General features: G+C 49.7%; 12 protein-coding genes across 14 annotated transcripts; 6 read left to right on the top strand and 6 right to left on the bottom strand.

Moving 5' to 3' along the window:
• The first annotated feature begins 84 nt into the window (after positions 1-84).
• On the top strand, positions 85-1,228 carry LOC112346861 (pentatricopeptide repeat-containing protein At4g02750-like). Its single transcript, XM_024676669.1, has 2 exons — positions 85-1,135; positions 1,218-1,228. The coding sequence occupies exons 1-2, from the start codon at positions 85-87 to the stop codon at positions 1,226-1,228; spliced, it is 1,062 nt and encodes a 353-aa protein (XP_024532437.1).
• On the bottom strand, positions 1,192-2,044 carry LOC112340769. Its single transcript, XM_024659767.1, has 5 exons — positions 1,931-2,044; positions 1,829-1,860; positions 1,589-1,772; positions 1,369-1,500; positions 1,192-1,304 (listed from the first exon to the last, which is right to left on the bottom strand). Exons 1-5 carry the CDS (start codon positions 1,934-1,936, stop codon positions 1,242-1,244), a joined length of 417 nt encoding a protein of 138 aa, XP_024515535.1. The 5' UTR covers positions 1,937-2,044; the 3' UTR covers positions 1,192-1,241.
• A 458-nt stretch (positions 2,045-2,502) lies between these two features.
• Positions 2,503-4,584, top strand: LOC112346807 (putative mediator of RNA polymerase II transcription subunit 12). Its single transcript, XM_024676522.1, has 2 exons — positions 2,503-3,813; positions 3,961-4,584. Exons 1-2 carry the CDS (start codon positions 2,503-2,505, stop codon positions 4,582-4,584), a joined length of 1,935 nt encoding a protein of 644 aa, XP_024532290.1.
• A 224-nt stretch (positions 4,585-4,808) lies between these two features.
• Positions 4,809-6,346, bottom strand: LOC9663099 (F-box only protein 6). The gene is made up of 4 exons (XM_024676514.1): positions 6,327-6,346; positions 6,021-6,281; positions 5,037-5,938; positions 4,809-4,875 (listed from the first exon to the last, which is right to left on the bottom strand). The coding sequence occupies exons 2-4, from the start codon at positions 6,048-6,050 to the stop codon at positions 4,809-4,811; spliced, it is 999 nt and encodes a 332-aa protein (XP_024532282.1). The 5' UTR covers positions 6,051-6,281; positions 6,327-6,346.
• Positions 6,347-7,915: 1,569 nt separating this feature from the next.
• On the top strand, positions 7,916-8,659 carry LOC9663098 (transcription factor SPT20 homolog). Its single transcript, XM_002960730.2, has one exon. It carries the CDS (start codon positions 7,916-7,918, stop codon positions 8,657-8,659), a length of 744 nt encoding a protein of 247 aa, XP_002960776.2.
• A 369-nt stretch (positions 8,660-9,028) lies between these two features.
• LOC9633300 (protein trichome birefringence-like 25) lies at positions 9,029-10,815 on the bottom strand. The gene is made up of 3 exons (XM_002960073.2): positions 10,301-10,815; positions 9,957-10,231; positions 9,029-9,891 (listed from the first exon to the last, which is right to left on the bottom strand). Exons 1-3 carry the CDS (start codon positions 10,542-10,544, stop codon positions 9,121-9,123), a joined length of 1,290 nt encoding a protein of 429 aa, XP_002960119.2. The 5' UTR covers positions 10,545-10,815; the 3' UTR covers positions 9,029-9,120.
• Positions 10,816-10,845: 30 nt separating this feature from the next.
• LOC9633299 (rab3 GTPase-activating protein non-catalytic subunit) lies at positions 10,846-12,755 on the bottom strand. Its single transcript, XM_002960072.2, has 8 exons — positions 12,387-12,755; positions 12,201-12,326; positions 11,949-12,128; positions 11,807-11,868; positions 11,593-11,756; positions 11,387-11,535; positions 11,201-11,338; positions 10,846-11,142 (listed from the first exon to the last, which is right to left on the bottom strand). The coding sequence occupies exons 1-8, from the start codon at positions 12,747-12,749 to the stop codon at positions 10,945-10,947; spliced, it is 1,380 nt and encodes a 459-aa protein (XP_002960118.1). The 5' UTR covers positions 12,750-12,755; the 3' UTR covers positions 10,846-10,944.
• A 2,016-nt stretch (positions 12,756-14,771) lies between these two features.
• On the top strand, positions 14,772-16,109 carry LOC9663097 (flavonol synthase/flavanone 3-hydroxylase). The gene is made up of 3 exons (XM_002960729.2): positions 14,772-15,276; positions 15,376-15,697; positions 15,745-16,109. Exons 1-3 carry the CDS (start codon positions 14,822-14,824, stop codon positions 16,018-16,020), a joined length of 1,053 nt encoding a protein of 350 aa, XP_002960775.2. The 5' UTR covers positions 14,772-14,821; the 3' UTR covers positions 16,021-16,109.
• Positions 16,110-16,161: 52 nt separating this feature from the next.
• On the top strand, positions 16,162-17,621 carry LOC9633298 (flavonol synthase/flavanone 3-hydroxylase). The gene is made up of 3 exons (XM_002960728.2): positions 16,162-16,757; positions 16,870-17,191; positions 17,256-17,621. Exons 1-3 carry the CDS (start codon positions 16,276-16,278, stop codon positions 17,529-17,531), a joined length of 1,080 nt encoding a protein of 359 aa, XP_002960774.1. The 5' UTR covers positions 16,162-16,275; the 3' UTR covers positions 17,532-17,621.
• LOC112344734 lies at positions 17,617-18,706 on the bottom strand. The gene has a single exon (XM_024670063.1). It carries the CDS (start codon positions 18,596-18,598, stop codon positions 17,633-17,635), a length of 966 nt encoding a protein of 321 aa, XP_024525831.1. The 5' UTR covers positions 18,599-18,706; the 3' UTR covers positions 17,617-17,632.
• LOC9633296 (CSC1-like protein HYP1) lies at positions 18,605-24,339 on the bottom strand. Of its 3 annotated transcripts, none has more exons than XM_024669973.1 (10): positions 24,011-24,339; positions 23,804-23,959; positions 23,664-23,727; positions 23,388-23,600; positions 23,142-23,336; positions 22,781-23,082; positions 22,438-22,717; positions 22,104-22,382; positions 22,007-22,040; positions 18,605-18,713 (listed from the first exon to the last, which is right to left on the bottom strand). In XM_024669973.1, the coding sequence occupies exons 1-10, from the start codon at positions 24,292-24,294 to the stop codon at positions 18,703-18,705; spliced, it is 1,818 nt and encodes a 605-aa protein (XP_024525741.1). In that variant the 5' UTR covers positions 24,295-24,339; the 3' UTR covers positions 18,605-18,702. The 3 variants fall into 3 exon arrangements, with proteins under 3 accessions (XP_024525741.1, XP_002960116.1, XP_024525748.1); XM_002960070.2 differs by lacking the exon at positions 18,605-18,713 and adding an exon at positions 21,258-21,748 and having other exon boundaries at positions 21,807-22,040; positions 24,011-24,337; XM_024669980.1 differs by lacking the exon at positions 18,605-18,713 and adding an exon at positions 21,258-21,748 and having other exon boundaries at positions 21,807-22,040; positions 22,438-22,501; positions 22,982-23,082; positions 24,011-24,337.
• LOC9633297 lies at positions 19,796-21,715 on the top strand. Its single transcript, XM_002960727.2, has 7 exons — positions 19,796-20,015; positions 20,071-20,179; positions 20,235-20,329; positions 20,533-20,659; positions 20,713-20,805; positions 20,849-20,951; positions 21,005-21,715. Exons 1-7 carry the CDS (start codon positions 19,834-19,836, stop codon positions 21,370-21,372), a joined length of 1,077 nt encoding a protein of 358 aa, XP_002960773.1. The 5' UTR covers positions 19,796-19,833; the 3' UTR covers positions 21,373-21,715.
• Positions 24,340-24,404: the final 65 nt, after the last annotated feature.

The following is a 24,404-nucleotide window of genomic DNA, read 5'->3' as shown; positions in this document are numbered from 1 at the left end:
ATAGGAAATGCCGAGAGAATATTTTTCAAGATGCCATGTTGGGATCTTCCATGCTGGAATGGTATGTTGTCAGCATATGCCCGAATGGGGTATTTGCAAAAGGCTGAAGATCTATTTGAAAGAATGCCGCATGGACATTCTTCTTGGAATATATATCTCGCACTGTATGCTCAGCATGGATCACTCGAGCACACAGTATTCCTCTTTACTCATAAGATGCCAAACTGGGATTTGGTTTCGTGGACGTCTATGCTACTAGCTTACGTCCGCTTTGGGCAATTGGAAGAAGCAAGACGAATTTTCGATTCCATGAAAACTAGAGACTTGATCTCCTTTACAGTTATTCTTACGGCATATGCCGAGAATGGGAATCTTGAGAATGCTAGGAAGCTGTTTGAGAGTATGCCACAAAGGGATCTTATCAGCTACAACGCCATGATCTTCGCAAATGCTCGTTCGGGGAATCTTTTGGAGGCAAACGTTCTATTTCGTGAAATGCCTTGTAAGGATATTGTAAGCTGTACAACCATGGTGGTAGCATATGCCCAAGTTGGGAATCATTCGGCGGCTAAAGCTATTTTCGACAAGATGCCCGTAGCAAGCCTCATCGTGTGGAACGCGATGCTCTTAGCATATGCCCGGAGCGGGAATATCCCCGAGGCTTGCCGCTTCTTCGATAAAATGGATGCAAAAGATTCCGTGTCATGGACGACCTTGCTGTGGGCATTTGCAAAGAGTGGAGATACAACAAATGCCAAAGCTTTGTTTGACAATATTCCAGGGCCGTGTAAAAATGCGGTCTCCTGGACCATACTGTTGACCATGTATGGTAAGCACGGTCTCTTTGACCGGGCCAAGACCGCGTTTGACCAAATGCCCGTGAGAACGTTGACCGCGTGGAACACCATATTAGCAAGCTATGCCCAAAGAGGGCATCTGATCGAGGCGAAGTCACTCTTTTCTGGAATGCTGGATCGCAATTTGGAGTCTTGGAACTCGATGATCTCTGCGTATGCCCAAACCGGGCATCTAGGCGATGCGAAGAAACTGTTTGACAACTTGTTGATCCGTGACACTGTGTCTTGGACTGCAATGCTTGGCGCGTATGCTCAAGAGGGGCAGCTCCCAACTGGCAGTAAGATCTTCTCGCGGATTCCAGAGCGTGGCGATGTTGTGTGCTGGACTGTCATGCTGACCCTGTGCTCGAGAAGCCTGAGATTCGATTTGAGCTTCTACCTGTTTCATGCGATGGTGGTAGAAGGCGTAGAGCCGGATCCCCTGTGCTTTGTCAAGCTCATGGCTGCCTGCAATCACAAAGGGAGCGTCAAGACTGGCTGGAGCTACTTCACGAGCATGATTGTGGATTACCAGATGGAGCCGAGGAAGGCTCACTACAGCTGCTTGATCGACTTGCTTGCTCGCGCGAGGCATCTGGATGATGCGCGGGAGCTCGTTCTCACCATGCCTTTCCATCCAAACACCTGCGACTGGGTCTGCATTCTTGGAGCGTCCAGGGGTGTCAGTGACGTCGGGAGCGGTCTCAATGCAGCTAGAAGTTTTTTCCAACTAAAAACGAAGAGGTCCGCACCTTATGTGATGCTCGGAAACGTGTTGAGGCAAACTTGATCGCGGCTGATGAAGGAAAAACAGTAAGCACCATGCATCTACAGAACTTCCAAAAACTTACAGAAAGCTCGAGGCCAAAGGAACAGTAAGCACCGTACAGAACGTCCAGAAACTTACAGAAAGCTCGAAGCTTCTCCCCCACGCATCTGGGTTGTAGAAAGCGCTAAACAGGATTGCGATAAAGATGACAAACGTTTCGTACAGTTTAAGGACGAGCGTGTTGAGCGGAAGAATCTGCCCAAAATGTGGTTGTGAGTAAGATTGACAATGCGACGAATTGACAACCAGGCGAGTGCTCACTCACCACCATTGATAGAAAAACCAAGTTGGCGCTCCTGTTTTCCGTTGAACCTTAACTCTTTGTTCTCTTGCTCCTTCCATAAAAATTTTTCAACGTTTGTAGCCGCCTTAATGCGTAAGCCTGTCGCTAGGTAGAGCCCCATTAACAGGAACAGTGCGGGCCTATCGCTTAGTGCGCCCCGAATCTCCAGAATAAAATCCCTTCCTACTTTTCCATCCACTGGGTGAAAGAAAAACCCTGAGAGCGAGTGGGCGAGCGCGTTTTAGTGTAGAAACTTTGCCAGAAGTCTTACCTTGTTGTGGAAGCTCAAGTCAGATATGGATTTGGAGGAGGTGCCAGCGAACGGTGTCAGTGTCACGTATCGCTTTGAAAACCACGCAGAGGCCGAGGGGCTGTCAAGAGATCCGTGTTGTTCTCGCCTTCCATTTCCTCAATCGCTGACAATCTAGTAAGAATTATAGTCTCTTTTGTCGTCCAGCAACTTGAAGAGAGTGACTCTTAGAGGAGAAAAAAAAAGAGAGACTCACCGGTACTTTGCTTGAGATCGAAGCGCAAGTAAAGGAGCAGCGGCCAAGATGAGCATGGATTCGATCACTGGCTCGCAATTCCTCTCCAATCTGTCACAGTGCTCGTCGCCGCGGCTCGAGTCGGACCAGATGTCCATCAAGTCCGAGGACGAGAACGGCGCCGCCACAAAGGTGAAGCTCATGTGTAGCTATGGCGGCCGGATCATGATGCGCCCACACGACTCCCAGCTCCGCTACATCGGCGGCGACACCCGGATCCTCGTCGTCCCCCGGACGATCTCCTACGCGGATTTCTGTGTCAAGCTCGCCAAGATCTGTGGAGGCCGCAGCGTCCTCCCCAAGTACAAGCTCCCTTACGAGGATTTCGACGCGCTCGTCTCGGTCATCGGCGACGACGATCTGGAGGCGATGCTGGAAGAATACGAGCGCCTGGATGCCAAAGAGGCCCCTTCCAAGCTCCGCCTCTTCCTCTTCCCAAAGATCCCTTCCACTGCCGCCGCCATCGCCGGCCAGATCCCCACGTCGTCGCTGAGGTTTGATTCCAGGAACGAGCAGAGCTTCCTCGACGTGCTCAACAACACGATCCAGCAGACCGAGCAGCCCGACCAGCAGCAAGTAGTATCAGACGTGCCGGATTTCCTCTTCGGCCTCGAAGTGCCTGGATCGATCTCGATGCAAGAGGTGATCGCCGCCGCCGATGGCCCCGGCTCGGCAGTGGCAAAGAAGATCATGGAAGCCGATTCCGCGATGCAGTCCGAGCTCACCCCGATCTGTACAAATCCAAGAAAGATCGACAGCAATCCTCCACAGCCTCGGCAGTACGATCCCCCTGCTGCTGCCGACGCCGCCGGTCCAAAACCTAGGCCAGTTTCGCCATTCCTAGCTCCTTCGACCGCGATCTCTTCAGCCGATCCCATCTACACCCCACAGATCCAGCAAGCCAGGGCGCCACCGATCCAGCAGCAGCTACCGATCGGGCAAAGCCCCAATCCCCAAAATATTTCCTCGCAACAGCAAATTTTGCCGCCCAGGGGCCCCAAGAAGGACAAGAACAGCTCGCCCAAGAAGCTCGAACCCAAGACCGGCCCCAGGCTACCGCCAGAGGATTCGAAACTCTCCCATGTCGACAAGCAATCCAACGCTGCCACCGCTATGGACGCTCCCTCGTCCGCGTCATCGCCAGGTGTGGAAGGAATGGAGGCCCTCACGCTCGTCAAGGCGGAGGCGGCAGCCATAGCCGAGAAGAGCAATGCTGACGAGGACAGCAAGGTCGTTGGCCACGACAGCCCTAAGTCCAGTTCACAGGACAACACGCTACCGATGAAGGGCAGCCTCAATCTCAAGGAGATGAGCCTCAATGTGTTTATGGAGCAGCAAAAGATGGATGCCCAAGCTCAAGAACAGCAGCAGCAGCAGCAGCAGCAGCAGCAGAGGAAGATGCAAATGCAGCAGGAATTGGAGCAGCAAGAGAAGCTAGCCAGGATGAACGAGTCCATGAAACTACAGCAAGCAATTGCTTTCCAGCAGCAGCAGCAGCAGCAGCAGCCCGAGCACAGGATTGCCGCCACAAGGCAGGAATTTCAGCAACAGGTACTTCAGCAGCAGAACTTCATACACCATCACCAACAGCAGCCTCAGGTTGTCTACTACAACCAGCAGCAGCAACCCTACATCATTGAGAACAACATGGTTTACTTCCTCACAGACCAGCAGCAGCAGGCAATGCACTACATCCAACGGCCAGTGCACGTAAACCAGCAGCAGGCTCCCATCCAGATTCAACGGGGAGGATCAGACCCTCTGAGGCAGCAGCCGCAGCAGCAGCAGCAGCAAGTCATGCAGAGGCAGCTCAGCGCTGCGTATGTCGATCAAATGAAGCAGCAGCAGCAGCAGCAGCAAATCCCCAGGATGATGTTTCCAGCAGTGAACAGTTCTTCTCCTGCCCAGGCACCTATTCCTGTCTCGACGATTCCTCTGCCGGTTTCGATTCCTATTCCACAACAGTTCGCTCCCGGTCTTGAGATCAGGGCAGCACAGCAGCAACAGCAGGGATTTGTGAGACCCATTGATCAGGCTGGGGTGGTTCTTGTGTCGCAACAGCCGCAGATGCCGTACACTCCTGCGCCATAGGAACACACAGCCACCAAAAACGCGCCACAACAACAAAGTGAATAAGCGTATTGTAGCTTGATTTGAATTCCAGCTTTTGTTTGCACATGTTTTGGATGTCTTCTCTCTCTTTTTGTAACTGGAGGAAATTTTCGCCCAAAGGAATCTGATATCATCACAAGCATAAACAAATTTGTGGCTCTCCTGATTTTGAGTGCATTTCAAGTCTTGATCGTGGGGCATTCTCAGGTTGGCTGCTTGTCAGCAGCACGAGCGGTTTTAAATAAAGGTTTTCTGTCTGTATCAAGATACCTGTTCAGATAAGATCGATTTTGAAAAAAATTGATACGTGTTCAGAAACAAAATTGACTTTATAAACGCATTTGGTTATTTTTTCGTAGGGTCCAAGGTTTAAATCGGTTTAAGTACAAAAAAGGAACTTATTTCATAAGTTTGGATAATATTTGACTGACATGGGAGACACATCACGAAATCTTCTACTCTCCCAAGAGTTGTTCACCTTCATATCATAAGAACACGTAAAGCCATCTGAAGTTGAAAAATTTAAGTACTGCCCACTGCCTACTTCGAGAGCAAGTCCCACCGCCACATCATCAAACACTATCTCGCTCACAAGTTTCACCTTGTCAGGAATCTCCCAAATCCTGACCCTCGTGCTATAAGGAGCGTTCTCTTTTATCACCACTGCATATAATTTCCTCTCCCAAGCTCTCAGATAAGTCTTGCAATCTAAGTTCATATACGCGGAATACTTACACCCAATTCTCAAAGCCCTGTAAGAGAAGCTGCCACCTTCTGTGTACATGATCAATCTCTCCTTGACAGTGTCCACAACAAAGATCTTATCGTCAATCATGACCGGATCAGTAGTGAACCCAGAACCCTCGGTCTTTGACCAGCACGTTTGACCTCGAGAAAATGTCAGAACCGAGCCGAGGTCTTCCCATGCAACGAGCTTGTAGCTCTCCTGATTGACAAAGATTCGAACCCTATGGTGGGAGGAGTGTTCTAGCATTGGGATTTTCTTCCACTTGTTGAAGAATGGATTGCCCACGTAGTACTGGCCTTCCTTTGGAGAGTACGCCACCATCAACCCTTGGTTGTAAGAGCCTATGCTCAAGAATCCTTGGCCCGTCCAAAGCATGATCTTGTTGCTACTGTCGATTATTCTGTAAGTTGGGATGTCACTCTTCTCCATTTCCTCGATTATCGTCACGTTGTCGCTGTAGCATCGCGTAAAGCTGGGTGAATCCACTATTGATTTCCATTCCTTGCACACCAATCTTGAGGTGATCACACTGGAGAACGGGAGCCGCAGCAAGACTAGCTCCGAAATCTCCTCTGGCAATAACCTCTTCATGGAAAAGGAAAACACAACCTTAGCTTTGCAATACCACCTTTTATAAGGTAGCTTAAAGGGAAACCTCTAAACGAACCTTTCTTTTTAAGACGTGGAATAAACGCATCTCACACTTCGTCTTCGTGTATCGTTTTCGTTCATCTTCGGTGGTACTGCAAAGCGATGCAAAACGATGCCTTCATCTTTCTGTTCACCAAACCCTGAAGATCTTCGAATGAAGCCGCTTTTAGGAAACACAGAATAACAGGGTAGTAATCGCTACCCGCCACCTTAACCTTCTGAAGTCTAGCGGGCCGTATATGTGCGCGGACTAGAAAGTATAGTGCCACCGAGGCAACTAGAATCGGATCAGCCTAGCATTGTCTCTGAACCGGGTTTGTACCTGTCGATTGGATTGTGTCTCTCAGTGGTGGGATCCTTCTGTGACATATGTATTGCTTGGAGCCCACTCCTTGCAAGAAAGAGAAAGAAAAAAGCATGGAAAACTCCACATTAATACCTTCAGGAAGGATCGAAGTGCTGCCCTGTGGAGTCAGAGAAATAGCCACCAGATGTGCAGGCATTTCCAGAGGCTCCATATGGATACGCCCCTTCTCATCGGTGAGCACCAAATCCCACAGCTCGTCGTCCTCCATGCCACCTCCCGTGAGTAAATAGTTATGTTAAAACCTGCAGAGATCTATAAAGAACAAACCCGCGTTTGATCTGCGGCTCCCTTTACTGATGTTGCCAGCGTCGCGAACGAGCAGGCGAGATCCCAAAAGAGGCGCCGTTTGCCCTCCCGGTGAGCAACTGTTGCAGCTGGTGTTTCTGCCTGAAAGTAAAAGCATTTAGTATATATCAAGCATAGACAAAACTTAAAGAAGCTTACGGCGAGCATCAAAGCTGCAAAACACGAGGATATAATAGTTTTCCATGGATGATTTAAGCCTTGTGTCCTGCCCTGCAAGAGTGAAACATGAGTTTTGCAATGCGACGAAAATGCACAACTTCACCAGACGAAAAAGCCAAGGTACCACTCGCTCCTGTTTTGCGTTGAACATCGCCTCCTTTTATTTAGCTGCGCAGCCCTGTCGTTTATCAGCTCCAACAGTTCAGTCCTCCACAATAAATCCCTTTACCATTTCAAGAGCGAGCGAGAGAGAGAGAAGTTCCAAGTTTCATCCATCCTGAAAGTTCTTCGCTTCAAAGAGAATGGTTGCTAGCTTTTGAGAGTCAGTCACGCCGTCGCTCGTCAGCTTCACTTCGACTAGAAGAATCTCCTGCTTAGTTAGTCCAAGCACAAGAGAGCAAAGGAAAAAAAACTTCACTCACCTTTGTAAGATGGATTCGATTTCTATGAATGGTGCGCACTTTCTTCTTCCCAATTCCCAGTGCTCATCGCCGCGATCAGACCAGATGTCCGAGGACGAGAGCACGAGGGTGAAGCTCATGTGTAGCTATGGCGGCCGGATCGTGATGAGCCCACACGACTCCCAGCTCCGCTACATCGGCGGCGACACGCGGATCTTCGTCGTCCCCCGGACCATCTCCTACGCGGATTTCCGCGCCAAGCTCTCCAAGATCTGTGGCGGCCGCAGCGTTCTCCCCAAATACAAGCTCCCTTACGAGGATTTCGACGCGCTCGTCTCGATCTTCTGCGACGACGACCTGGAAGCGATGCTGGAAGAATACGAACGCCTTGACGCCAGGGATTCCCCTTCCAAGCTCCGCCTGTTCCTCTTCCCAACGATCCCTGCCGGTCACATCCCTAGCGCCGCATCGAGCGAGCAGAGCTTCCTAGACGCGCTAAACAACAACGGGATCATCCATGAAGAGCAGCTCCCAGATTACCTCTTTGCTAGCTCCACCACTCCAAGACCTAGGCCGGTTCCGCCATTCCCAGCTCCTGCCATCGCGATCGATCCCATCAGCATCGCGCAAAACCCGATCGTCCCCCAAAATATTTTGCAAATTTTGCCGCTCGAGAAGATGACCGGACCGTCCACGTCGTCACCGTGTGGCCAGGTCAGCCCTAATCCACAGGAGATGAAACTGGGAGATTTGGAAGAGAAGCCAGGCAAAATGAATGAATCCAAGAAAGCATTCCAGCAATCATCCATATTTCAAAAAAATCTAGGAGAGCAGAGGATTGGTGTAATGAGGCAAGAACTTCCCATTAATTTCTCACACCAACCCCACCATCAAAATTTCTTGGCCCATCACCAGCAGCAATCCTATTTCACTGAAGGAAACATGGTTTACTTGCAGCAGCCAGTGCAATACATGATCCAACAGCCAGTGCACGTAAATCACCACATGAAGATCCAACGGACGGGGTCAGACCCCATCAAGCAGCACCACCAGAACCAGCAGCAGCAGAAAGTCATGCGAAGGCAGCTCAGTGCCACTGATCTAGATCAGATGCAGCAGCAGCAGCCACAGCATATTGAATTCCAAGTCCAGCAGCAGCCTCTGATCATGCGGCGGCAGTTCAGTGCTGCTCATCTCGATCAAATGGACCAGCAGCAGCAGCAGCAAGCCACAGTTCCTGCTATGCGGCGGCAGTTCAGCGCAGCTCATCTGGATCAGATGAAGCAGCAACCCAGAATGATTTTTCCAGCGATTAACAGCCAATCTCCTCCCTGTTTCTACGTTTCTGGTGCGGTCGCTAGCCCGATCCATCAGCAGATCGATCCTAATCTTGATCAAGACAGCGGCAACAGGGATTTGTGAGGCCTCGGATCTGTGTTTTCTATTCCTTAGCAGACATTAGGTACGTAGGCACGCAAAGGCAACAAGTAGAAAGTCACGGCTTTGTTTCGGATTGCGTGTTTCAGATAACTTTTGCCTCTCGCGTGCTGCTGGAAAAGAAATCGATTCGTCACGATGATTATGAACTCATCGGTTTTATAAATAAATCTCATCCTAATCGATTAGTCACAATGAACTCGTTTGGTTTTATAAGCACTAAGATTCAAAGACAAACCGCTAAAGGATTGGTTTGCTAACATCACAGACTAACCTGTGGCTAAGTCTTTAACCTCTTCAGGTTGGCTACATTGGATCATGTCTTCATCTCCTCAGACAATCTCAAAACACTTGGAGGTCAAAAACGAGTGTTTTGCATTTTCATTTGCCATTATTTTCCATCCTTTTACAATTTGGCATATTCTTTTAGGGCTCTTGCGCAAATTTTAGGGCTCCCGGGCGAGCAGCGTTTTGAGGAGAATCTCATTCCACATGTCGATCGGCCCGGGCAGGCACCAGTGGAGGCAATCGCTCTGGACCGCGCTTCCATCAGGCGTGAGCGTCCTGGAGCTCCGGAACACCCCGGGATGGCCATCGGGGCGGAGGTAGGCGCTGTAGGACACGTCCACCAGCTTGAGCTTGGATCTGCTAGGGTTCTTGGCCGCGGCGCGATCGAACTCCTCCACCTGGATCCGCCGCATCTCGCTCGCCATCCACGGCAGCTCCACCGCGCTTTGGTTCCGGAATGGCTCCGTGCGATTGCACGTCCCGCCATTCCACCACTCGCCATTCTCGAAATGCTCCGCCGAGAAGGTCCGCAGGAATGTGGTTCCAGCGTAGCCATCGCGCGCGGCGATGGAGTCCAAGACGCCGCCCAGCGCCATCCGGTAGGCGTCGATGAAGCTGAGCGGCGGGATGGATTCGTCGCCGCAGTGGTGGCAGCCGACGATGGATCCGCCGCGGTAGTAGACGCTGGGCTTGAAGAACCAGGGCCCCGAGGAGAGGACGATGGCGTGGAATTCGTGGAGCCGGGACATCCAGATCTCCTCCGGGGTGTCGAGATGGATGTGCATGATCGTGCTGCCGTTGCTGGATCGCTGCTCGTGCTTGACCAGGAATGGCGACCAGAAGATCGCGAGAGTGAAGTTGAAGGAGGGCAGGAGCCAGATCACGTCCTTGTCGATCGGGTCGCGGTAGAGATTTCGCGGCTCCTCCACCTGTGCGTGAATGGAATCGATTGGAAACCGATCGATCGAGAGATGGAAATTGGAAGTGTTCTTACCTGAGAGATGGCGCACAGTAGCGATTGCATGTGATTCCTGGCGATGGAGTCGCCGAAGAAGATCATCCTCTTGTTCCTCATGGCGCGCAAGAACAGGGCGGGATCGAAGCGCGGGAGATCGCATTCGTCCGGGCGCCATCGCCAGGCGAGAAATCCTCGATCCGGCCGGCCGTTCTTGAGGCAGTTCTGATGGCCCTGGATGTAGCGGCAGGTCTCGTTGGTGTAGAGCGGCGGCGCAGCGTCGGGGATCCACTTGCCCTTGGAGAGATCGCAATCTGTGGCGCCATGGATCGCCAATCAAGATCAAGAACACCAAGAACACCAAGAACAAGAAAATATTCTACCTCGAGTGGAAATATTTGCGCCGAGCGACGCGGAATGGAGCGAGTAGAGCACCGCTTCCTGATCGATGAGGGAGGAATAGACGAGGAAGACGTAGCAATTGACGATCGCGATGGGGACGAGCGCGATCAAGCCCGAGCAGCACAGGTACTTGAGGAGATTTCCCCTGCCTTGATCCACTGCCGTCGCCGCGGAGGAGGATTTCAATCCCATCGGCTTGCCGCCGTCCTCGCCGATCGGGATCATCCTCGCTCCCTCCTGAGCCGAGAATCCCCCATTTTCCCTGCGCGATCTGACACAGAGAAGCAAATTTCTTGCTCCATTCCAGCTACTGCAGGTGCTGCATTGCTGTCCATTCTGGTGAATTGCACTCGGCGTTTTTTTTTCGATCGATGTGAGGAGTGGAATCGACGCGGCGTCCACCGAATTGACTGCTCACCTCACCAAGTTCCCATCATCCACCTAAAAGAATGAAGAACCCTAGTTTTTTAACGAGTACTTCGTTGTGTTGTGTTTTCTCGTCATAAAGATTTGGCAGACAAAGTTCTAAAGTAGAGATTGCGATCGATCGATCATATTCAAAAAGAATATATAGTGTTTGTCCTGTACAAATCGTTCTACACAAAAAGAATATACGGTTTCTTCTTCACTGATCCATGAAGGGATTGATGAGAGAAAGCAAGCCAGAGTCTCCCTTGAGCAAGAACACGAGCTTGGGCGAGTAGCTTTCTTCCTCGTGATCGTTTCGATCGCTCGACCAGAACTGGCTCGGGGGTTGTAGCAACCGGCAGCTCTCGGAGCAGTGGATCACTGATAAACGAGGACCATTTCGCAGCTGCCATACCTGGAAAAAATCGCAAAGATTTGTGAGCTCTGAGAAGGAAAGTTTTGTTTTTGCTTACCTCCACTACAGCTCTACGAGGAGCATGAATCGCGAGACAGAGAGAAAAGTCTTCCTTCACGCAAGAGCTCCTGTGCTGGAGTCCGGACGAGCCATTCAGTGGTGCCTCGAGGAACTTACAGTGAGCATCACGATATCCCTGCCAAACAATCGCTATGAGATCATCCACGTACAGAACGTCCATTACCTTCCATAGACGAACCACGACGAGAGCATGTACGTCGACGAGAAGAACTCGTCCCAAGGAATCGGTCACAGCAGCCAGTGAACAAGTTGGAGACAACGCCAAACTTTCGCCCTTGCGCGGGGAATCTTTCAGAGCTGTGATGAGCGAGGCTGGAGAAAAAACAAAAAGCTCAAGGTGGTCTACGTTTTTGCAGCGATCGCTATTACCTCTGGAGAACTCTTGGGCTTTCACCTCTGCCGGTCTAGCTTCTTGGACAGGCTCGCTGTTGCGTCGAAACGCTTTGGCGAAAGAAGTTATCCTAGAGACCGTCGCCGGAACAACCTTGTTAAACAGTAGCTCGGTCAGTGACTTCCTTCGATCTTCTGAAAGCCTGAAATGGAACAAGTTTAAAATCCGAGAGAGTGAAGAAAGAAGACAAACCTGAAAGCAGCCAGTGTGCTGTCCGATCCAATGGTGACGGCACAAAAGTAGCGCTCTCTCGACTGCAAGAAAGAACTGCTTTTAAAACTTGGTATCAGTCGAAGCTGCGACAAATGCTCGAGGAGTGTCTGCGTTTCCCAACCTGTTGCTCAAAGAGAGCTGGCGGAAGCACGCCAGTTATCGCGGCATCCACGCAAATGCTACTTCCCGAAGACTTGACACTCCACACCTGATACGAAAGCTTCGTCGATTCTGCCGCGATCAACTGGCGCTCGAGCGTGGAGTTTCTCGCAACTTCAAGCAATCGTCTGCGTAGTTGTGACTGGGTTTAAAAGCAAAAAAAAAAAGACAAGCATGGCTCGGAAACAAAAAAAAAAAAACCTGGAGTTCTTACCTGGAGATCTAAGGCGTCGATTCTCGCAATGGAGCTCTGGAAAGCAACAGAGAGCTCCTCGGCAGTAACACGCTTGTTCTGGTTGCACCTCACGTGTAAGTTGCAAATCGATCCAACATTGAAGCTCTGGAAGAAAAAAATCCATTTTCCCTTCAAAAAGAAGCTTTTTTTTCCTTGCTCGCAAACCTGTTTGATAAGGAGATCTCCAATCTCCGAGTAGAAGCAAAGAATGCCCAACGACGTACCGACGGCGAGAACCGACCATCCCTCCCAAAAGAGCCACTCCAGTGCGGTGATTCGATACGAGGGATCGGCCCCGGTAGCGGCTGGGATGGAATCGATCGAGAAACCTGATGCGCGAGGCGCGGAGCTGTGAGCGCCACTCCAGGGCGTGACAACGAGCGATCGCTGCCTGGCAATGGCGACCAGATCTCGACCCATGGCCGCGACGAGAGCGGCGTCATCCAGCCATCCCGGCTTGCCCGCCCCCACCGCGCCGAGCTCGGACACCAGGCACCCCCACCATAAGCTCGGCTGCTTGCCCGCCATCGCCTGGCCAAGCCCTAAAAGGATCTTCCAAATATTCTCTTACATTACCATTTAAAGATCCCTATTCTCTTACATTTTTTTCAAACGCAATCATCTTTATAGAATATTGTAAATTTCATTTATGCATACAACTTTGGTGGTATGATGTAGCTCTAGGGAGAGTTGCCCAGTGCAATGTAAGCACCCTGAATCAAGGGAGGTCCACTGTGAATTGCTGTGAGCCAAACACTATTAAATTAAAAGAAAATAATATAATTAGATTGGATGGTTTTTTTTCTTCTTAAAAGACTCTAATTGACATTAAATAAAAAAACTTATAAATTCTAAATAATATATAAAAATATTGTGTGTGTGTGGTGCCATCTAGCGGTTGTTATTCATTTAGATTAATCTTGTATTTATAATTTATAGACATGTTTATAATTATAAACTTCTGGATTATTAAATAAAAAAATAAAATAAGATTAGCACTGAGCAAACTTCCCATGCAATGCGCAACACATAATTTTTTATTTGCTTTTACATTTATTTTAATAATGTCTAAACTTAATTACTGATTTTCTTTTAACCCCTATCACTGTATCATAGAGTGACTTATCACTTTAGCTTAGAAAAAAATTAGGAAATTTTAATTTGGTCCCATGCCTGATGGGTGTTGTGGTGACTTAAAACATATCTATCTATCTATCTGAACTTTCTTAAGTTAATTTTTTAAATCAAAAGGCATTGATGCTTAGTTAATACTCTCTTAAACTAGTGTTTAAACTAAAAAAGTTAAATATCCACAATATATAACAAGTGGTGGCGGAAATTGATCTGGCCAATTGCGCCATCAGAGGGGGTTCATGTTTGGGGCCTTGTTTAGCTCGGCCGCACAGACATCTACCGGCGCAAGAACTAGAGCAAATGCATGCATGTGGGTAAAAGTAGGTTGTCAATGACAGAAAGCCTGGAGTGTGCAAGGTCTTCATGTAAGGATCAGCTCGATCAAGAAGAAGACGCTGCCGTGGCGCTGCGTGCCAAGGTATGTTTGTCCTCTTTATCTCTTGAATTCTCCTGCTTAATAAGCGGAGCGAGCTGAACGGCTTGGCCAAAGTACAGGCGCTGACTGGGTGCTGGTAGAGGAAGAAATTGCAACAGCCATTGCTATGATGTTTGTCCTTTATCCCGTGCAGGTGGCTGTATCTCAGCAGTTGCAGGCCTTGCGGGGTCCATGAACACCAAGAGATTTCTTGGAAATTCCTGCTCTTTGAATGTGTACTGGTGATGAAGATCTTCTCAAAGTGGCTTCGCTTGCAAGAGATACCTAGAACTTTTAACAATTGATTCTTTCTAACCTTTAAGCCTTTGTAAACTCAAGGTTCTTTTTATCCTGCTTACAAACTCAAGGTGCACTGAGTACAGTTGCATGAGACCGCTTTGGACATGAGTGGTGGAGACAGGGTATACGTGCTAGGAATGACGAGAGACTGGAGCCAAGGGCTTTGCAAGGGATAAACAAGAATGATGTGGGGTCAGAAGGGCATTTTGTTGCTCTTGATTTGGGATCACAAACATAAGTCTTAATTGGATGTTTTTCTGCATTGACGAAATGCTTAAGTATTCTCTTTTGTGCATCTGGGAATTTGGCACTAAGGATTTGAGCAAGCTCAGCATGAGGATCTGGGCTAGGAATGGAACCTCGTGGTGATGGCATTTTAAGAAATTGATATTGCGTGAGACGGCCTTTAGACTTAAATTTATTGGAATATATCACTATTTAGAATGATATTATTGACTAGCTTGAACATTTCTGTATATACAAGTTTTTCCATTTGCTGGGCCATACAGTAATAAGAACAAAGACCGTTGGACGCGAGATTATATTTTTGTCAACACAAATCTTAAGGAGAACCACGCTCTTTGTTAGAAAAAAGTGAAGCATCGAGTTGACTGAGAAGGTTAGCTAGTGAACACCCAACACTCAAGCACTGGCGACCATCGGGACACGTTGATATATCCCGCTCCAAATGTATAAAGGTGCCATTAAAAGCAGGAAAAAAAGAAAAGAAAAGAAAAGAGAGGTCTTTGCAATGGTTGCGGAGTTTGTTCCAGTCCAGGAGCTCGGCAAATCCTTGAAAGAGGTCCCCAAGAACTACATAGCTCCCGAGGACAAGATCCCGGTGGTGAACGAGCCTGGAAAGTCCGTCCCGGTGGTTGATCTCTGTGACTTTGATCTCAGCCCCGAGCAGCATGAGAGAGTGGTCCACGAGATCGCAACTGCCAGCAGCGAGTGGGGCTTCTTCCAGGTGATTAACCACGGCATCGATGTTGCCAAGCCGCAGAAGGCATCGAGGGATTTCTTCGAGCTGCCAAAGGAGGAGAAGCTCAAGTACGCTGCCAAGGAGTATGGCTTCAAGAGCGATGGCTATGGAAGTAAGATCTCCAACGCCGACGATGCTGTCCAACTATGGAGGGACTTCCTTTTCCTGTGCACGTCTCCAAAGAGAAACTTGGATAACTGGCCCGCACAGCCACCGGAATACAAGTAAGTCAGCTTCCCTGTTCTTCCATTTCTTTGTCTCGTGAAAATTTCCCTGTTCTTCCAGTTCTTCGTTTCTAAACCCCGTGATTGCTAACTTTCCAGAGAAGCGATGTCCGGTCTCGCTGATGACTTCCTGATGCTCGCAAAGAAAGTCCTGGGATTCCTGTCCGAAGGTGTAGGCCTCCCTACTGACTACTTCGAGAAGTGCTTCGGAATTCCCAACCAATCCATCCTGACGAACTACTATCCCGGTTGTCCAGAGCCTGACAAGGTGCTCGGCTTCATGCCCCACTCCGACTTTGGAGGACTTACGTTGCTGCTTCAAGATGGTGTTCCCGGCCTCCAAGTTCTCAAGAACAACACCTGGGTGGTCGTCGAGCCCATCCCGGGAGCAATCACCATCAACATCAGTGATCTCCTTGAGGTAAACGTTCTTCCTGTTTTGCACTTGTGTTTATGATGAACTCCCAGTTGATGAGCAACGGGAGGTACCGGAGTGTCATCCATCGCGTGCAAGTGAACGCGTCGCGTCCCAGGATGTCCATTGCTTGCAACTACAGCTGCTCGTTCGATTCCGGTGTTGCCCCTGCTCCGGAACTCATCGACGAGGAGCACCCCCAGCTCTACAAGCCTGTCAAATTCGGAGACTACGTTCAGGAGGTGGTGAAGAAGGGTCCAACTGGAAAGTCTTACATGCTTATCAACCACGACTCCAAGCCGGAGTACATGCTCTTCCAAAAGCATTGAGAGAAGCAAGGTTTTCTACTGTGATCCTGGAAGTATCAATCAGAACAAAGAAATAATTATTGAGGGCAGCTACATTATGAAAAACGCAATAGATCTTTTTGTCAAACTTTGGAACGTCAATGATACCCAAATCTCAAGGACAGAAAAAAGTCAAGCATCGAGTTGACTGGTAGCTAGTCAACACCCACACCACCGGGATACGTGGATAGATCCCGCTCCAATTGTTTCGCTACTAAAAGGGTGCGAGCATCTAAAATGACGAAAGGAGAGATCTTTGCAATGGGCGCGGAGTTTGTTCCAGTCCAAGAGCTCAGCAAATCATTGAAAGCGGTCCCCAAGAACTACATAGCTCCCGAGGACAAGGTCCCAGTGGTGACCCACGAGCCTGGGAAGTCGGTACCCGTGGTTGATCTCTGTGACTTCAATCTCAGCCCCGAGCAGCATGAGAGAGTGGTGCGCGAGATCGCAAGTGCCAGCAGCGAGTGGGGATTCTTCCAGGTCATCAACCACGGCATTGATGTCACCAAGCCGCAGAAGGTGTCGAGGGAGTTCTTCGAGCTGCCCAAGGAGGAGAAACTCAAGTATGCCGCCAAGGAGTATGGCTTCAAGAGCGATGGCTATGGAAGTAAGATCTCCAATGCTGCCGACGCTGTCCAGCTATGGAGGGACTACTTTTTCCTGTGCACGTCTCCAAAGAGGAACTTGGATAGCTGGCCCGCGCAGCCACTGCAATACAAGTAAGCTAGCTTCCCTGTTCTTCCATTTCTTCGTCTCTGAAAGGTGGTCCATTATGAAGCCCCTGTTCTTCCATTTGTTCGTCTTTAAACTCTGCGATTGCTAACTTTCCAGAGAAGTGATGTCCGGTCTCTCTGATGACTTCCTGATGCTCACGAGGAAAATCCTGGGATTCCTGTCCGAAGGCGTTGGTCTCCCTACAGACTACTTCGAGAAACGCTTTGGAGTTCCCAACCAATCTATCCTGACGAACTACTATCCCGGTTGTCCAGAGCCTGACAAGGTGCTCGGCATCGAGCCCCATTCCGACTTTGGAGGACTCACATTGCTGCTTCAAGATGGCATTCCCGGCCTCCAAGTTCTCCAGAACAACACCTGGGTGGTCGTCGAGCCCATCCCGGGAGCAATCACCATCAACATCAGTGATCTCCTCGAGGTAAAGTTCTTCCTGTTCTGCTCTGTCCGTCTCCAAACTTACTCGTGTTGTGATGAACGCCCAGCTGATGAGCAACGGGAGGTACCAGAGCGTCATCCATCGCGTGAAAGTGAACGCATCACGTCCCAGGATGTCCATCGCTTCCAACTACAGCTGCTTGTTCGATTCGACAGTCGCCCCTGCTCCGGAACTCATCGACGAGGACCACCCCCAGCTCTACAAGCCTGTCAAATTCGGAGACTACGTTCAAGAGGTGGTGAAGAAGGGTCCAACTGGAAAGGCTTACATGTTTATCAACCACGACTCCAAGCCAGAGTACATGCTCCTCCCAAAGCATTGACAGAAGCAAGGTCTTGTACTGTGATCCTGGAAGTAGCAATCAGAACAAGTAAATAAAACAGTGAAGTGAACGACAAAGTTTTACCAGGTACACGCTCCAAGCTAGCGCTTGTTCCTCTCCTCGTCCTGCTTGGCTTTCTCTGCTTCGACTACGCGCTGTGTCATCTCGTCTGTAAGCTGCTGCTTCCTGTCCACGACCCACTCAGCCACGGATTCAATGACGCTCTTGTCCTGCTCTTTAGTTGGTGGTGGTGAAGACGATGCGGTGGCAGCAGCATCATCCAGCGCTTTTTGCTCAGCTACAATCCGCTCGGTCTCCTCGCGGGCAGCGTCGTTGAGTTTGGCGAGATTGGGAGGCACTTGCGTTCTGCCTTGAGCTGCCGACATTGCGCGCTGTGCGTCAACCTCACGAGCCGACACGGACTGTACATGACGAGTCGATCCCTGTAATACGTCCGTGAACTCGGAAGCCACATCCCCGATTGCGTCCAGGATCCCCCTGCCAGCTTCAGTCGCCGCCTCCATGCGTTGCTTGGTGTTTTCCTTCACTTTCTCGGCATTGTCTCTGGCTTTGCTCTTTGCCTCCTCGTATTTTTCTCGAAGGTTACGTTGCTGTGGTTGAGGGGCCTCTGCTTTCTGTGGCCGATGTTGTTGGTGCTCTCCGGCTGTTGGCGTTGTGACAACACCCTTGACGTAATTCAGTACACCTTTGCCTCGATCTGCCGTCTCATCGGTCTTGTGCTTTACATTTTCGACAGCGTCTTCACTTTTCTGCTTCAAGATCCCCGCCGTATCCTTGACTTTGTCCACCACCCGGGTCCCTCTTGCTGCAGCCTCATCCTTCGTTTCATACACCTTGTTACGTGTGTCTTCCGCGGTGCCTTTGACACGATCCAAGAGAGCATTGCCTCGCTCAGAAGCCTCGTCTTTTGTCTCGTCAACCGAGTCATCCGCCGCATTCTTGCCTTTCTCCTTCAGCTCATCGGCTCTGTTGGCAACCAGCTCGGTTCTATCGTGCGTCACGTCCTCGGTAGTCCCGGCCACAGCGTTCCTCAAGTTACTAGCCATTTCACCGAGTGTTCCAAACAGGCCTTTGCCTTGCTCCGAAGCTCTGTCCGCTGCGTCTCCAGCCTTGTGTTTGGTTTCATCCACAGCACTCCGAGCTCTGTCCGTCACCTCGTCCTTGGTTTCCCTCACATACCTCTTCGTATCGTCCACCGTTCTCTGAGTTCTATCTTTCACCTCGTCCTTGGTTTCTCTCGCAGACATCTTTGTTTCATCGGCGACCCTCTTTGCTTTGTCTGTCACCTCGTCCTTGGTTTCTCTGGCGGACTTCTTTGTTTCATCGGTGGTCCTCTTCGCTCTGTCTGTCACCTCGTCCTTGGTTTCTCTCGCAGACTTCTTTGTTTCATCGGTGGTTCTCTTGGCTTTGTCAGTCATCTCATCCTTGGTTTCTCTCGCGGACCTCTTTGTATCGTCCACTGTCTTGCCAGCTCGATCCTTGATATCGTCTTTGGTCTCTCTAGCGGATTTTTTCGTGTCGTCCGCTCTTTCTCTGGCTCGGTCAGTTTGATCCTCGCTTTTTCCTTGGTATTCCCCAGCAGTCTCTCGAGCGCTGTCCGCCATATGACGTCCCTGTTCCTTGGCGTCCTCTGTGACGCCCCCGACAGCGTTCTTGATATTCGTGGCGATTTCTCCCAGCGCACCGAGCAAACCCTTGCCATGTTCCTCGGTCTTGTGCTTGGCTTCATCGATCCTGTGCTTCGATTCATCGATCTTCTGCTGCCCGTGACTGGAATCCTCAGCCCTCTCGTCCTCTGGCAGTAGAAATCCCTTCTGGAACCATCCAGATCCCTGCTGCTGCTGGACTTCCTGAGGAGCATGCGTCGACAATCCAGGCTGGGACGCTCCAAAAGCCTCCTTGACATCCTGGGCCGCGTTCTCGGCCCCCTCGGCGACACTCTCGGCTCTAGATTGAATCAAAACCTCCCGTTACTCACAAATTTCCCCCAGCATTGCAGCGTTTGATCGAAGAATCGAATGGACATACCCGTGCTTCACTGCGCGCTTAGCGTCATCCATAGCCAAAAGCTTCCAGTTTGAAATGCTTCTAAACGGCGCCAACCCTAACTTCGTGTAGAAACGTGGCAAGCCTCTGGCAGCATCCTAGCCGCTGGCACGTCAACGGCTGGATATGGACTTACGCGCCGGGCGATCGATCATTCTCTCTTTAGCTATGGTGGATTCTTTGATCGATCGCTTGCCCTAGCTACATTCTCTGCGCTCTCTCTTCCCGATCAGCGATGCGCGTATGGTGCCTGAGCTCATCGGCGGTGGTAGCAAGCTCCACCATTCAGCCGCGAGCGATCAAGAGCAGTATTGCGCCGCGATGGACGTGCTGCAGGGGAGATCTCAGGTTTCTTGACTATAACTTGGTCGGATCGTCGGCGGCATTCCTCCGGAGCTTTGGTTTCACGCCCTCGAGGTAGGAAATATCGCTCGAAATATTCTAAGAAATCGATCGATCGCTGTGTTGTCAGGAACGGCAAAGAGCTGCCTTGTGCCGATTGCCGAGGACGAGGGTATCTTTACTGCCAGGAGTGCGATCTCGGCAGCCCGTGCTCCTCCTGTGTGGAATGCGCTGGAAAGGTATACAGCTTGTTCTAAGATCTCATCTTATCTTCTTTCATGGAGTTCCTCCCAGGGGATTATGAAATGCCAGCAGTGTCAAGGCGATCGAGTCGTGCGAGGAAGATCGGTCTACATGCACGAAGAGTTTTGGGAGAAGCTCCATTCAGTGTAAGTTCCTTCGCTCCATTTTTTTCTTGTCTCTCTATCTCTCTCTTTCTTTTTCTCTTCTCGGCGCATAGATGGTTTTCTAGACTGCTCTCTCGGATGCTGACCTCCTGCTTGTCTGGGAAGGTTTTTGGAAATTGCGATGGCTGGTTTTTCGATTAACAGTTTGTCCGCGACTGGGCCTAACGTTGGTCGTTGTCAAGCAGCTCTTCCATCACCGTGAAGGACGACGAAGCCATCGAAAACATGAGCATTCCAGCAGCTGTCGCCACCAAGCGTGTATATGGTCCTGTTACCGCAGCAACCCGGACCAAGATCAGCCATGCGCTAAAGGTTGGAAATACCATCGTAAGTACCATCGTCGAGACTCACATTTTCTCTCGTAGGACTTCGAAAGGCGGACTGGCTCAATAAGCAGTCGCATGAGGAAACTACACGAAGATCCAGTTTTGCACGCTGAAAGAGTAGCTGCGATTCAGGTATGAGAGTTTTTCAACGCAAGGAGCTTACTGTTGTGCGTAGAAAGCGAAAGGAACGGATGAATCGAGGAAGAACATCTCGACTAAGCTGATAGCGTACTTCACGAACCCCGAGAATAGAATCAAACAAAGTTTACGCATGAAAGGTACCAGCAACGTACTCTCCACAAGGTTCCTGACGCAATGTATCACAATGCAGGCGTGAAGTATTACTGCCGAGCTTGTGGAGAGGAGGGCCATCGAAAGAGCTTCTGCCCGAGCTCCACAGAGTCACGGCCACGGCCGAGTCGCGCAGAATCGCGATGCAGCGAATGTGGAATCGTTGGACACCGAGCAAACTCCTGTCCTCGAAGCGATCGGCGGCACATTGGCCGAGCTCCATACAAGTGCACGACCTGCAATGGGACAGATCACAACGCTCGGACTTGTCCACAGATACTCGACAAGAGCTCGGCAAACAAATGCAGTATATGTAAAACTTACGGGCACAACAGGAGGACGTGCCCCGAAAGATCTTCGATGATACAAGAAACTCGCGATGGTGGTAGCGAAACTGAGGACCTGTGAATACAACTTACACAACGAGAACACTGATCGATCGATCGATCACCTGTACAAGTCGACGACGACGACGACCAACTGAAAACCAAAAAACTTACGAGGACGTAACCTTCGGCTGACTATCTTCCAAAAGATTGGCACACGCTTCCGGACCTACACGCAGACTTGATGTTAAGTTTCCGCAGAATGACGATGAGAAGTGTTCATTGCTCCTGCTTTAAACTGGGGTTTCCGGGAGGAGAAGATCGGTGTTGTCATCAGCATCGCTTTTCCGGAGATCCAGTGATTGTAGAGCGGGATGCTTGTAAGATCCCTGTATGCACTGAAGTAGCTCATCTTTTGCGCCGCTTTTCTCATCTTCAGTATCCTTCTTCATTGTGGTCTGGAATATATCAAGTGATATCAATAAGTGCTGGAAAGAACGTTTCGTGCATACGTACCTCCATAGAAAGGTTTGCGAAGATCGGCACGAACCGGCTTTTGCAATAGTTGTCGAAGAAGAGAGTGATAAACGGAAGAAAAATGGTGAGAATGGATGCATTGGGCTTTTGTTTGACCCCGAAGACGCCAATGAAAGTGATTTGCATCAACACCAGCGCAAATATGACGCTGCTATGGACGTGCGGCCAGAACTGTCCACTTGTTTCATAGGAAGGCTCATAGACGAACAAAACCTGCGACAAGCACAAAGAACTTCGTCAGAGGAAGAAAACATCGTCACGTTTGATCAACAGTACCTGGTTGCGATAAACAATGTATCCAAACACGAGGTAAATCAACAAAAACGGGAGTAGCAACGGTGCCAGGACCGCGTACATGAGGCCCAGCAATATGAATAGTAGCACGCTTGGGAGAGCACGATAATATGGTAATGAAATAGTGTCTGTCTCGTCGAATGTGGTCTTGCCAAGGATTCGTACTTTGATGAAGTTGAGGAGGAAAATGCCAAGCTGTAGAATTTCCGTTGAAAACCCAGTCCAACCCGTAGTAAGAATGTAGGTGATGAAGAAAGTGGACTGCAATGAAATGCAAATAAGCGGAAAGTACAGAACAATGTAAGTTGCGGCTTACTTGTCTCGGCACATAGATGGCCAACTGGTTTGGAATGTTCTTCGGCTCCGAGAAGCCAGCGTAAAGTTGATCGATCAGAGATCCCGACAATGACGAGATGAAGAAGACGTTGCCAACCAGGAAAAAGAAGACTTTCCGTGCCGCTTCTCTTTCCTGAGTACTTCGAGAAACGTGTCCTTCGACCTTTGAGAGAAACAGCATAAGTGACGGAACAATGTAGAGCAGTAGACTAAGTAGCACACTTGGAAGGTAACCAGTAATAACCGACTTAATACCAGGACTGCAGCAAAAGGGCGATGTCAATACCAACAAGTGATGAACGAAAAACTCAAATAAGACTTACATCTTCAAGACAATTTTGATGGCAGGGAACCACTTCCTGAGATTTTCCAGCTGAGCGATAGTTTGAACGAGACCCACAGGGATGACGAAAGTGAGGATGATAGCGAACACCGCGACCCATACTCCGATTGCATAGAGCTTTGACAAGAGGAGAGGGATAGATAAGTTTGGCCAGTAGACATCCCTGGGTTCTGGAGCCCAATCCGTAACCCAGGCCATTGGATTTTCTGCTTGCTGCGTCTGTGCGGCCATAGCAGCGCCCCATCGGCTCTTGAACGAAACAAACGCACTAGGAAGTTCTGCCTGTAAAAGAAAAAACAAAACAAACGATGTAACTTCTAACTTTAAGGATCTAAGGTCACCTCGCCGTTGTTTTGAAGCTCTCGTTGGCCCTCTCTAAAGTCGTCGAAGAGTTCCTCAAACTTTCGGGACTTAAACTCAAGCTGGTCGACCTTTGAACCAAATAGTCCCAGCCACCCGTCTCGACAAGTTGGCCTTTCATGGGGAGCAATCTGCTTCAATCTCTCAATTTCCTTTACGAGCGACTCAAGCGTTTGCTGCAAAAGTAAGTCAGTAACAAGAAACAAGAAAAGATAAAGAGCACAAACCTTCTTGCGCACCACTCTCCAATCGCGAATAACCATTTGGTGGGACAAGTAAGTGTGCGGATGATACTGACTAAAAAACCGATCGATGGAAGCACTGTAGCTTTCTTCCTGGCTCTCTCGAGGTATAGAGCGAACAAGAACAGTGTACTGATCCGGTTGAGGCCGAGCGGTACTTAAAACCTCCAGCCGCTTCTGAGTAACGTGCTTGTATTCCTGGAAACCAAACAAAAGCTTGAATTTCAAGCAAAGCGAAAGAAATATTCCGGAAACACAGACCATGTGTAGAAGCCAATAAGCCGAGAATGAGATCACATATAGCGCAGCCAGATGAATCCAGAGCCTACGAAGAAAGAGAAAAAAGATTTTCTTCAAGGAAAGGGTATGATCGAATCTAATCGCTGAGAAAACAAACATACCGATTTGAGCCGTTACTTATGTTGGAAATCGTGAATAAATCCAAACTATCGAAGAGAAGCCCAATCTGAGAAGCGTGTGACACCTGGTTGTCGGTGTAATTCAGCGGTGCTAGAATTCCAACGCCGATGAGCGTGCAAATCGCGAAGAATCTCATGCTGGAGGAAGAAAAGTAAGAGAAAAGAACGATCAATTGGAAAGGATCCAACCTGAAGATGAAAATCCGGAGAAGCACAGCCGCATCCAGGCCACACGACGCGATAATCTCTTCTTCCGATGGCTGGAGAGCTCGCTGGATCCATCCAGCTGATGGAACGAGGCTCGCGAGCTTGAATCGATCCGTCTTGAACACATTCTTCTGGCGCAGCACATACCTCGGGAAATACACATTGACATTCGTGCGCTGCTTGCGGAAGATCGAGTAGAGCGAGTAGAAGATCACCGCGAGGCCGATGTTGATCCCGGCGGACGCTACTAATCCTCCCAGCTGCATCGCTACAAGCCGATAATCTTCGTCCTCCTCTCAAACCCTAGAAATAAAAATGTGACACAGTGTTACGTGGCGCTCTGGCACGGGTCCACGTTATGCCGACGTGGCGGGTT

This window comes from Selaginella moellendorffii, unplaced genomic scaffold (genome assembly GCF_000143415.4).
Source record: "Selaginella moellendorffii unplaced genomic scaffold, v1.0 SELMOscaffold_0, whole genome shotgun sequence".
Lineage (NCBI taxonomy): Eukaryota > Viridiplantae > Streptophyta > Lycopodiopsida > Selaginellales > Selaginellaceae > Selaginella > Selaginella moellendorffii.
Note: the sequence above shows the minus strand (reverse complement) of the source record. Positions and strands in the feature narration are given on the sequence as shown.